This window comes from Garra rufa, chromosome 19, assembly GCF_049309525.1.
Source record: "Garra rufa chromosome 19, GarRuf1.0, whole genome shotgun sequence".
Classification (NCBI taxonomy): domain Eukaryota; kingdom Metazoa; phylum Chordata; class Actinopteri; order Cypriniformes; family Cyprinidae; genus Garra; species Garra rufa.
The window spans coordinates 26,704,497-26,717,506 of NC_133379.1; the positions used below are offsets into that span (position 1 = coordinate 26,704,497).

At 41.0% G+C, this 13,010-nt stretch overlaps 2 protein-coding genes across 2 annotated transcripts; one reads left to right on the forward strand and one right to left on the reverse strand.

Moving 5' to 3' along the window:
- Positions 1 to 425: 425 nt before the first annotated feature.
- Positions 426 to 4,813, forward strand: nefma (neurofilament medium chain a). Its single transcript, XM_073825219.1, has 3 exons — positions 426 to 1,552; positions 2,304 to 2,428; positions 2,710 to 4,813. The coding sequence occupies exons 1-3, from the start codon at positions 524 to 526 to the stop codon at positions 4,001 to 4,003; spliced, it is 2,448 nt and encodes an 815-aa protein (XP_073681320.1). The 5' UTR covers positions 426 to 523; the 3' UTR covers positions 4,004 to 4,813.
- A 3,116-nt stretch (positions 4,814 to 7,929) lies between these two features.
- On the reverse strand, positions 7,930 to 10,686 carry nefla (neurofilament light chain a). Its single transcript, XM_073824742.1, has 4 exons — positions 9,512 to 10,686; positions 9,310 to 9,434; positions 8,917 to 9,233; positions 7,930 to 8,849 (listed from the first exon to the last, which is right to left on the reverse strand). Exons 1-4 carry the CDS (start codon positions 10,553 to 10,555, stop codon positions 8,245 to 8,247), a joined length of 2,091 nt encoding a protein of 696 aa, XP_073680843.1. The 5' UTR covers positions 10,556 to 10,686; the 3' UTR covers positions 7,930 to 8,244.
- Positions 10,687 to 13,010: the final 2,324 nt, after the last annotated feature.

Genomic DNA, 13,010 nt, shown 5'->3' on the forward strand with positions numbered 1-13,010 from the left:
CACTTTAGGGCGTGTTCACGGAAAAGGTTGGTCAGGGAGCGTCTTAAAAGTACGCATTTGTTTTACATAAAAGTATAGATGTACATTTCGACCGAGTTTATAAACATTTGATGGCTGATAAAACATAAGCAGACCTACTTTTTGTGAATGACTTTATTGTAGACCGAGATAAAACATAACAATCGTTCTTTAAAAGTAATGTTTTAGAACAATTACTAACAGAAAACATTTTTGAAAGTTATTTTATAAATATATCGTAACTGGATTAGCCACCCAAGCATTAGCTATGTGTGACCAGGAAGCTGAAACACAGATAAAGATAAGTATAGCAAGCAGAACCCTCCCACATCGTCGGATCAATGGTCCAGTCAAAACAAGCCTAAGCTTTTTCGCAGCAGCGCGTCGAGTATATAAAGGCAGGTAGAGCGGCTATCCAGCGCTGAGAGAGCCACACACCCTGCACCTATACACTACTTTACCTCACTCTTCTGTTCATCTGCACGCTCACACCCCGTCCGTCCGGATGAGTTATCCGATAGACTCTATAGGAAGCCCCTACCGGAGGATGATGGACACCAGGACGAGCTATTCGAGCCCCTCCAGCGGGTTCCGCTCCCAGACCTGGTCGAGGGCAAGCCCGAGTTCTTCTTCGTACAAGAGGACCTTCAACGTCCCGGTGGCGAGAGCCTACGGCTCAACAGTTCTGAGCTCCACTGACAGCCTTGATTTCACTCAGACCTCCATCCTCAACGGAGACTACAAGCGCTCCAATGAGAAGGAGCAACTCCAGGGACTCAACGACCGCTTTGCCGGCTACATCGACAAAGTGCACTTTCTGGAGCAGCAGAACAAGCAGATCGAGGCGGAGATCCAGGCACTGCGGCAGAAGCAGGTGTCGCAGTCTCAGCTGGGCGAACTTTACGACCAAGAGCTGCAGGAGTTGCGCTCTATGCTGGAGCAGATCCATCACGAGAAGGCGCAGATCCAACTGGACACCGACCACATCGATGAAGACATCCAGCGCCTCAGGGACCGCTTCGACGAGGAAGCCCGCATCAGGGAAGAGACGGAAGCGATCGTCCGTGCCCTGAAGAAGGACATGGGTGACTCAGCACTCGCCAAATCAGAGTTGGAGAAGAAAGTGCAGTCCCTGCAGGACGAGATCGCCTTTATCCGCAACAACCACCAAGAGGAGATCAGCGATCTGTTGGCGCAGGTGCAGGCGTCGCAGATCACCGTGGAGAAGAGGGACTACCAGAAGGCGGATATCACCGATGCGCTGCGGGAGATTCGCTCGCAGCTGGAGGGCCACTCGACGCAAAACCTCCAGCAGGTGGAAGACTGGTTCATGTGCCGCTACGCCAAACTCACGGAGGCCGCCGAGCAAAATAAAAGCGCCATCAAATCCGCACGGGACGAGATCTCAGACTATCGCCGCCAGTTACAGTCCAAAACCATCGAGTTGGAGTCTGTCCGAGGAACCAAAGAGTCTCTGGAGAGGCAGTTGAACGACATAGAGGACCGACACAACAATGACCTTGGCAGCCTTCAGGTACATAATCGCATTTTCTTTAAACAATAAGTATACCACTTGTTTTGCCATTTCAACAAGGGAGCGTATAATGCAAGACTGATCTTCCAAACGCGCATTTTAAAAGTTTGATAAACAAGTATAAAACCGGTACTGCATCTAAAAGTGTGTGCTTTTGTATATTACTGATTGATAATAATTCATAATGCTAGACCACATTGCGGTGAACAATAGTTGCAGCCTTGCTGCAGTTTAACTGTAGTGCATCATCAATCAATCTGGCTTTTAAAATGTCCTGCAGCTATAATCAATAATGAAATCAAGTCACAGTTAAGTTTGCATGGCTGTGTAATGCTATTTCTTCTGAGCTCTCTATGGAAAGCAGAGAAATCCTCCTTCACAAGAGGATTTGCATATGATGCTTCATTACATCATAGATGCAGTGGAGTGGTTTTAGAAAGGGTTAAGGAGAGGCAGACACCCACAATGCAGTCTCTCCCCACTCTTTGCTGAGTCAGAGCAGAGGCAGGGTTCGCTCATTGGCTATGTCCTGGAATCACCTCATACACAGACTGATGCACCTAGTGGTTGCCCTTGAAGGCATACAGTGAATTGTAATTTATTTGACTCTGCTGTGCTGTGAGCAATAAATATAACACATTCTTTGTAGCATGCCAGGAATAAATATATACACAAAATGATTGGCTAGGGAATTCTTCAGCAACAGATTTAATTTGACTAATCTGTCACAATATTGTCTCTGACGCATTAGGAAACCATCCACCAGCTGGAGAATGAACTCAAGAGCACGAAATGGGAGATGGCACGGCATCTGCGTGAATACCAGGACCTCTTGAATGTCAAAATGGCACTAGATATTGAGATTGCTGCATACAGGTAAGATTGGGGTATATTTTGCATATGAGTATGGTGTAAATACCTTTTAATTTTTAATATTATAATATAATTAATTATTTTAAAAAATCAATTATTGTAATTATTAGATTTAATGTGTAAAATTTTTTTTTTTTTAGATATTTTTTATCTGTATTTTGGCAAATTACATAGCCATACATATTTCAGAAAAAATGTTTACATGTAATCTTTACATATCTTTTTTATAATAGCCTTTAATCACAATCGTATCTTCTTCTTCTATGCCTTTATTCCTTATGTAGAAAACTTCTTGAAGGAGAGGAGAGCCACTTTAGCACTTTCCCATACCGTCAGACCGTCACCAAAGGCCCCAAGGTCAAAAGCGAGCCTCCAAAACTTAAAGTGCAACACAAGTTTGTAGAGGAGATCATCGAGGAGACTAGGGTGGTGGATGAGAAGTCTGAGATGGATGAGGCTTTGGCCGAGATGGCAGAAGAGTTGGCCGCTGCTAAGGGAGAAGAAGAAGAAGGGGAAGAGGAGGGAGAGGCTGAGGGTAAGGATGAAGAAGGTGGTGAGGAGGAAGAAGAGAAAGGAGAGGAAGGTGAAGGTGAGGAGGAAGGAGAAGGAGAAGTAGAGGAGGAGGTGGTCGCCTCTACCCAAGCCGAAGTAGCCTCTGAAGCCCCTGCTGAGGAAGAAGAGGAGGGAGAGAAAGAGGGAGGTGAAGAAGCAGCAGCAGAAGAAGAAGAAGAAGAAGCTGGAAAGGGTGATGAAGAGGAAGAGAAAGGAAAGGAGGAAGAGGAGGAAAAGAAAGAGGATGATGCAGAGGAGGAAGCAGAGGAAACCAAATCACCTGAAGCAAAAGCTTCTCCTGAGAGTGAGAAAGCCGAGGAGAAGCAGGCCAGTGGAGGAGAAGAAGAAGCAGAGGAAGAGGGTGATGATAAAGATGAGGGAGATGCAGGTAGCGACAAAGGATCAACTGAAGAAAAAGAACCAGAAGCAAAGGAGCAGCCTAAGAAAGTAGAACCAGAACCGTCAAAGGAAGACAAGAAGGGAAAAGAGGAGAAGGAAGAGCCCAAATCTGAGAAGGAAAAAGCAACTGTGACAGAAACACCCAAACCAAAATCTCCAAAGAAGACAGAGGCTCCAAAAAAGGAAGCCCCCAAGACTGAGAGTCCTAAGAAAGAAGAACCCAAGGCAGAACCACCCAAGAAAGAAGCTCCAAAGTCAGAGCCACCGAAAGAAGATTCCCCAAAGCCAGCAGATGAGAAAGATGCTAAAAAGAGCGAACCAGAAAAAGAGCCTGAAGATAAAAAGAAAGAGGCGACCGTGAACGGAGACATGGCCAAGAAAGAGTCCGATAAGAAGGAGATGATCTCCAACGGAGTGGACGAGAGCCCAACCAAAGATGAAACGAGCCAGAGGGTGGTGATCACCAAGACGGTGGAGACCATCACCACTGACGAAGGTGGAGTCAAACAAGTCACAAAAACTGTTACCGTCACCGAGAAAGGAGATGCGGTGGAGGAATCCATCAAGGAGAAGGTGGTCTCCAAAACCGTGGAGAAGCAGGTTGTGAAGGCCACCGAAGCAGAGTAGACCCCAGCGTCCAGCTATAACCGACCGAAGAGGAACCTTGGAGGAAGCATATCAAGCAATCAACACAAAACTAACATAAAGAAATCATAAAGCTCAACAGATGTATTACATTAACCACACTGAAACAAAAACAAGTATAGAGAGAAGCCATAAGATGCGGCCAGCTAAAAAATGCATGTTGAGTGACAGCTTTAAATGGGTTCTGCTGCATATGCGGTCTGGGACGCCGGGGACTCACTTTCACTTTCGTTCAAACTGCAATACCTGGGGGAGGGGGGCGGTCACTTGAATGTGGCATCTGCATGCCAGCTCAGGGGGGAGCGCACTCCTCGTCTTTTGAGATAGAAAAATAACCACCCTACTGTATGTATGACATTAATATAAAATACTCACAGAGCGGTGGGGAATGACATTTACTTGGAATGTAGAGACATGTGTTCTGACACAGTAGCCTTATAAATATTATCGCGGGGACGCCAACTGAGCCAAAAATGTTTAAAAAAAAAGAAAAAAAAAAGGATGGAGACGATGGTGAAAATAGCCCATGGTCATATACATTCAGTACATAAAGCAACTAAGAAACTCTTAGCCTTAAACATGCTTTTTACCGTTGTCAGTTATGTTTACCTGATGAGTGCATTTGAAAATAAACCCGTCAATGCGCACATACATTCTTGTATGCATAGGATTGACTTGAATTCAACTACTTACCGTTAATGAGGTGCTACCGTTTGCAGTCCCATGTCTTTGTTCATCTGAATGAATTTCTCAGCAGCATTTGCTCAATAAACACCATATTAAAATACACTATATACTTTGTCTTGTCTTTTTTCCTGTGTTTATGTACATTATTTGTTAATGTGGTTTACATACTTGCATACAGCAATTTTAGTTTAAGTTCTGAGTGATTTTCTATGGAAAAATATCTTTAAGTTTACGCTATAAATGACAATCATCAAGTTCAAAAGTGAAGAAGATCATCAAGATAGTAAAAATTATTTACAACCATGGATGAAAGTATCATATAAATGGCTAATTTGTAATTTCTGGGCATTAAATTTGTAAAAATAAATTTTTAAGTGATCAGCTTGGGAGAAGAAAAGCTATTTTTTAACTGTTGGACAGGTCAGGTGACTAAAATCTGACAGCAATGCTGACTTTTTTCATGAAACAGGTAATATATGTTTGTTCAATTTAAAATACGTTTAAAAAACTCGTTATTGATATTCATTACATTTGAGCTCCTTACAAGATCAGAACTTGAAGATCTGCCTACAATTATTTACATTTATGTCCTTTATTTATTAAATGTTTGATCTGTGAAACATCTGCCGAATGCGATTACATGACAGTAATTGCCCATACTAGCAGCTTTATGTGAGAATTTATTGAGGAAATGTTGCTGCATTGCAGGTTGAGAGTGCACCATCGGAGATATATGACACATAACACTCACAAATACACTGCAACATTTATAATGGACTGTTCAAGGCACCAGTATGTTAACTGGCTTTTCATTCCATTAAAACCAACGTGATAAAACTGCATTAATGCAGTGTTTTGCCTTGTTTGTCTATTCAAAAACATTTTTAGAATTATTTATATATTCAGCCCAGGGCATATTTCTTTGATACTGCTACAAAGGATTCATCAAAATATGCACCTCAAGTTTTGTGACTTATTTGTGTAGCACAAGTTGTGAAATTAGAACACAGATATAGAGAAATGTATACAGATTTACTAATGTTTTGGGCGTAGTTTTCAATAGTGCGGTAGTTTGTATTATCTTGTGCTGTATTTAATGTAGCCTACTGTTAATAAGTAAAATACTGAGTGTTTTCGAAGAAAATATCCTGCATTTAACAGACCGTAGTGACAGTAATGTCTTTAACAACATGACCCGGTTCCCATCTGGTTTCTTTGTACTTTTATTTTAGTATTATTTACCTTTTTTTCAGTAAGAGCGGGCGTGGCTATTCGTAAACTTTATAGGTGTGGCTTCCGGTCTCGTCCGCGTCCAGCTGTACAAAACAGTTCGTTTTGCTGCTTGATATTGCAAATTGGTGCATTTTACCATGGTATTTTAATGTAACAAGAAATAACAACGCTATAAATAATTTTAAAGCCTTAAATCTATTCTTTGAATAATTTATAAATTTGTACTTGTTAATGAATATGTGGTTTTCCTTTTGCTGTCCCTATTTTATTATTATTATTTTTTGTACTTGTTTTGGTATATTATTGTATTTGTTTTGATGTAATTAATGTTATTGCCCATGTATGTTCGTTCTAAAAAATGCAATAAAAAAACCCCAAAAGATTAAGGTCAATACTGTCAATTTTATCTCCTGATGTACAGTTGAGGTCGAAAGTTTACATGCACCTTTTAGAATCTGCAAAATGTTAATTGTTTTACCTCAATAAGGGGGATCATACAAAATGCATGCTATTTTATATTTAGCACTGACCTGAATAAGATATTTCGCATAAAAGATGTTCACATATAGTCCACAAGAGAAAATATTAATTGAATATAAAAAAATGACCCAGTTCAAAAGTTTACATACACTTAATTCTTAATACTGTGCTGATACCTGAATGATCCACAGCTTTTTTTTTTAGTTTGTTTGTTTAGTGATAGTTGTTCATGAGTCTCTTGTTTGTCCTGAACAGTTAAACTGCCTGCTGTTCTTCATAAAAATCCTTCAGGTCCCACACATTCTTTGGTTTTTCAGCAGTTTTGTGCATTTGAACCCTTTCTAAGAATGACTGTGTGATTTTGAGGGACTCATATGCAACTATTACAGAAGGTTCAAACGCTCACGGATGCTTCCGAAGAAAAAAACAATACATTAAGGGGTGTAAACTTTTAAACAAAATGAAGATATGTACATTTTCCTATTTTGCCTAAATTTAATATTTTTTCAGTTAGTATTGCCCTTCAAAAAGCTACAGATGATACTTACATGTTTCCCAGAAGACAAAATAAATTAAATTTACCTTGATCTTCAAATTCAAAAAGTTTTACCATTCGGCTCTTAATACATTATTTTCCTTCTGGAGCGTCAGTGAGTGTTTGAACCTTCTGTAATAGTTGCATGAGTTCTTCAGTTGTCCTCAGTGTGAAAAGATGGATCTCAAAATCATACAGTCATTGTTGGAAAAGGTTCAAATACACAGAAATGCTGAAAAACCAAAGAATTTGTGGGACCTGAAGGATTTTACTGAAGAACAGCAGGCAGTTTAACTGTTCAGGACAAACAAGGGACTCACAAAAAACTACACAGTATTAAGAATTAAGCGTATGTAAACTTTTGAACATGGTAATTTTTATAAATTCAACTATTATTTTGTCTTGTGGACTATATGTAAACATATTTTATGTGAAATATATTATTCAGGTCAGTACTAAATAAAAAATAACATGCATTTGGTATGATCCCTCTTATTTTGGTCAAATAATTAACATTTTGCAGATTCTGCAAGGTGTATGTAAACTTTTGATTGTAACTGTATGTGCATGTTTATGTACATGTATGTTTTCTGCAAAGCACTGTTTTAAATGGTTCCATATAAATGAAGTTTTACTTTTTTAGAGGTACCTTTGAAAATGTTTTTTAAAAAAAGTGTACAGATACAACAAACTATTTAATTAAAGATCACATGATAGATGTCTCACTTGCTTTTTCTGTTTATTGAAGTTGTCCCACATTAGGCATTCTGCATCATTTTAGTTTTAATTAAATTCACCACCTTTTTTGTATTACACTTTAAAGTGTTGCAGATTCACACTTTGCATATTTAAGTTTCAAATTTGCTTCAAATTCCTAAAGACATCTATTAAACTAAACAGGCAGAGAACGTAAGGAAACTATTAAAAATTATTCCACCTATAAATAATGTCAACAAAAAAAAACCAACAAATCTTTTTGATCATCAAGAAGCACGTTTTTATTGCACTGGCAGCAAAGTTTCACTTTTAACAATCTATTGCAAGACTGATGCTTCATTCAAAAATATAATCTACTTCACAAGCATACATTCACTCAGATATGCAGATCATCTCAGTAACATCAGACAATCATTACGTTTTAAAAGCTGATAAAGTTGACTGTGGTTTCATCGTATTGCAATTTGCTCTGAGCACCATTGATCAAGGCATATTGATAGTTACAGACTGAAGAAGAACTAGAGAAGCAAGTCAGGCTACTGGTATTTGTGCTGATATAAGATCTGACTCATTACTTCTTCCCCTTGGGTTTCTCAGCCTCCTCCTTTCCCTTCTCCTGCTTCACAGCTTCCTTTTTCTCACTCTTGCCTTTGTCGCCTTCGTCTTTTGCCTTGGGCTTTTCTGGCTCTGCCTTTTCCTTAGCTTTGGGTTTCTCTGGCTCTTCCTTTCCTTTACCCTTTGACTCTGGCTCAGGTGCAGGTTCAGCTTTCTCCTTGGCTTTCTCTTTGGCTGGTTCAGGTTTGACTTCCTCTTTGGCTTTCTCAGCCTTGGGCTCAACCTTTTCCTTCTCTACCTTTTCTTTTTCTGGTTTAGTGTCTTCCTCTTTGGCCTTATCAGCACTTGTATCAACTTTCTCCTCACTTTTCTCTGTCTCAGTTTCATCCTCTGCAGCAACTTCCTCCTCCTCACCTTTCTCTCCCTCTTCCTCCTCTCCCTCTTTCTGCTCACTCTCTTCCCCACCTTCCTCTTCCTTTTCTTCAGTCTCCTCTTCCTTGTCTCCTTTTTCTTCTTCTTCCTCTACTGCAGCTGCCTCTTCTTCTGCTCCAGCTTCCTCTCCCTCTGCTTCGGCTTCCTCTGCCTCTTCTCCAGCTTCCTTTTCCTCTTCCTGCTCAGCACCTGTTTAAAACAGTAATTTAGTAATGCACTTCTTGTCAGTATTTAGAATTCTTAATTATAAATTTACCTTCTTCTTCTTCTTTTGTTTCTTCTTCTTCCTCCTTCTCTTCCGCTTCCTCTTCCTTTACTTCCTCTTCTTCCTCTTCTTCTTTCTCTTCATCCTTGCTAGGGCTGGCTGCAGCTTCCTGAGCGTGACTGGATGTGATGGCCTCATCAGCTGAGAGGGATGCACTAACCAGGCGAGATCCAAACAGGTAGGGGGCGCCAGAGCTCAGGGTGGACAGTGAGAACATGGGACGGGAGTAGACAGGACCAAAAGAGTAGCCACCGACCAAACCTCCCACACCCACGTTGAAGCGAGACTCCTCCCCCTCAAGCAACTTCCTACAAAAACAAAAATATTACGTGATGAATGTGAAGCATTGTTATGAATCTAAAAACATAACATTAGTGGTTCTACCTGTAAGCAGCAATCTCAATATCAAGGGCCATCTTGACATTGAGAAGATCCTGGTATTCTTTAAGGTATCTCGCCATTTCACCCTTAGTGGCTCGGAGTTCATCCTCAAGGTCGCTGATTGTATCCTGCAGAAAAAGAATGGATGTCAACATGATGATTCGAGAGCTTCAAAACATGATTCAAAACAGTGGTTACCACTAACCTGCATAGCAGCAATCTCTGAACTCTGCTTGTCTTCCACCTCCCTGAGCTGTTTCTCCAGAGACTCATTCAGCCCCTTGCAGGCCTCGATTTCAAGGACACATCCTTGAAGTTGGCGGCGATATTCTCCCGCTTCATCCTTGGAGTTCCTGACTGCGTCAGTGTGGTGCACCACGGTCTCTGTCAGGTGGCCCATCTTCCCACGGAACCATTCTTCAGCTGATTGGATGTTCTTGGCTGCCAGCTTCTCATACTGGGCTCTGATGTCACGTAGTGCACTGGACAGATCAGGCTTGGCGGCTTCCGCTTCAATGGCGATCTGGGCTCCATATTGAATCTGGGCCTGTAGCTCTGAGATTTCACCCTCGTGGACCTTCTTCAGGAATGTCAGCTCGTTCAACAACAAATCAACCTTTTTCTCCAGCTCCACCTGAGCCAGAGCACCATCGTCGGCCTCCTTGCGGGCCTCCAGAAGCCTACCTTCGGCATCCTCGCGGGCGACCACCTCTTCCTCGTAGCTAGCCTGCAGGCCCCGCAAGGCATTTTCCATACTCTCCCTGTGGCTCAGCGCAGCTTGCCTTTCCATGCGGGCCTCTTCGACGGCGGCTCTCAGAGTGCGGACCTCCTGCTCGTACAGGCCCCTCAGGCGGGATGGCTCCACATGCCTCTGCCTCAGCAGGAGCAGCTCAGCCTCCAGGGCACGGTTCTGCTGCTCTAGTTCATGGACGCGCTCGATGTAACCGGCGAAGCGGTCGTTGAGCTCTTGCAGCTGGGCCTTCTCCTGAGTTCGCACTGTCCGGAATTCGGAGCTTACCTGGGCGGCGTGGCTGATGTCCATGTCCACGGAGCGGCCGGGGCTGCTCAGCAGCAGACCGGCGGAGGTCCGACCGGGGGAGGCATAGTGGAGGCGGGTTGAGGAGAGAGAAGGGGGATGGGTGGAGAACGTGGTGCGAGAGCGACCACGCTGAGACACCCGGGGGCTGCTCTCCACATACCACCGCTTGTAAGAGGACGAGAAGTAGGGGTCAAACCCGATGGCACTCATGGCTCCAAGGACAAGCTGCTCTGTGCCTCAGTACCACAGTCAGCTCGATCAGCCTTCAAGCACTGATCTGCTGCTCCTACTGCAGTCAGTGCAGCTTATATAGGCAGAAAGGAGCTCTGACGCAAGTGATTTTCTAAACTCTGACAATGCAGTATCAATAGCAGAGAGAGAAAGAGAGAGAGAGAGAAACAGTGAGAGCTACGTGCAGCTGAATGTGCAAGTCAAAGAGTATACTATAATCTTAAGAAAATATGAGATATTTGCTCTGAAAGTATCATGAAACAAAATGATAAATTTATACATGTTTAAGCATACGCTCTGCGACTCCCACCAAGGTCATTATTTGCATAACCAGCTAAGAAATTAAACAAATCATGCTTTGCATTGTGCCTTGGCACATTATTTAAACATGTTATTAAATTATGAACCTAATTATGGTGTGTAAATGCCTAAAATATATACATACCACATGCAGTTTCCACTGCAGATACGGTGATGAAAGCTGGAGAAAGAGAGGGAGAGAGGAGGGGGGGGGGGGGGGGGGGGGTGGAAAAGAAGTGAGGAATGGTTACAGCTCTATTTTCAGTGCTTCACCTGAGGAAACACACCATTGCCTCTGCTGGATATGAGAGGTATTACATAATATGAAACATGAACAAAGTTACACAAATGTTCTTCTTTATGCAGACTGAATTTTTTTTTTTATGTGTGTGTGTGTGTGTGTGTGTGTGTGTGTGTGTGTGTGTGTGTGTGTGTGTGTCTAATTTAAAATGTAAACTTTAAAAACTAGAGATAATGAATTTCATAATATTACAAATAATCTAAATACAGGTATTTGTATTGTAAACAGACACTCGTATATAAATGTTGCATAAACATATGTAACCCTGGACCACAAAACCAGTAATAAGGGTACATTTTTTAAATTAAAATTTTATAAATCATCTGAAAGCTGAATATATAAGTTTTTTCATTGATGTATGGTTTGTTAGGATAGGACAATATTTGGCTGATATACAACTATTTGGAAATCTGGAATCTAAAGTCAAAAAAAATTTGAATATTGAGAAAATCGCCTTTAAAGTTGTTCAAATGAAGTTCTTAAAAAAGCATATTACTAATCAAAAATTAAGATTTGATATATTTACTGTATCAGATTTACAAAATATCTTCATGGAACATGATCTTTACTTAATATCCTAATGATTTTTGGCATAAAAGAAAAATCGATAATTTTAACCCATATAATGTATTTTTGACTATTGCTGCAAATATACCCATGCTACCTAAGACTGGTTTTGTGGTCAAGGGTCACATATGTTCATTTCTTTAATTAAAACATTACATGAATAATACTTTATGACATTAAGAAGTTCATTTTAGCTAGCTATTAAAAGATTAACAGAATTCTTAAAGGGATAGTTCACCCAAAAATGAAAATTCTGTCATTAATTACTCATCTTCATCGAAAAACGAATCCAAATATTTTTGATTAAATACTAGAGCTTTTAGACCCTTCTATAGACAGCAAAGCAACTGAAACATTTTATGGCCCAGAAAGGTAGTAAGGGCATCATTAAAATAGTCCATGTGATAGTGGTTCAACCGTAATGTTATGAAGCTCTGAGAACACTGATTGTGCCTGAAGAAAACAGAAATAACTTTATTGAATAATTTCTTCTTGTTGTGGTATTCTCCTACGCACAACAGAAACTGACACGGAAGAGAAGAAACTGCTAAATAAAATTTTCCTTGCACACAAAAAGTATTCTTATAGCTTCATAACATTGTGATAAAACTACTAATGTCACACAGACTATTTTAACAATGTCCTTACTACCTTTCTGGGCCTTGAACATGGTAGTTGTGTTGCTTGTTTATGCAGGGTCAGAAAATTTGGATTTCATCAAAAATATCTTAATTTATGTTCTGAAGATGAATAAAGGTCTTAGGGGTTTGGAACGCCATAAGGGTGAGAATTAATGACAGAATTTTCATTTTTGGGTGACGTATCCCTTTAAATCCTCAGTGACCAACAAAGCCTGGAAACTCCTGCTGTACTATACATCTCTCTCTCAGTATTTACAGATGGCATCTTACCAGCCTCTGTCATCTAAGGCTTACTCTGATCTTTGCACTTTTCTTCCACACTTCTCAGTTTAAAAGTCATGTTGCTATTTTCAATCTGTTTATGACCTCTGCCCTTCGAGCAGTAGATATATATCCGGTCCGCCCTCTTACACATGACACTCAATAGGTCAGTTTAGCTGTCATTCTGAAAGTAATACATTCTGATTGGTTCAAAGCAGAATAGATATGACATTCTTGACGGGCCACATACCAGAATGTTATAAAAAGAGCATAGCACTGGCACGCAGGGCTCACTGTCTGTTACAGAGTGTGTGCACAACAGCAAGGAGGGCTGTGTTTGGCGGGTTTAGTCTGAAAATACTGT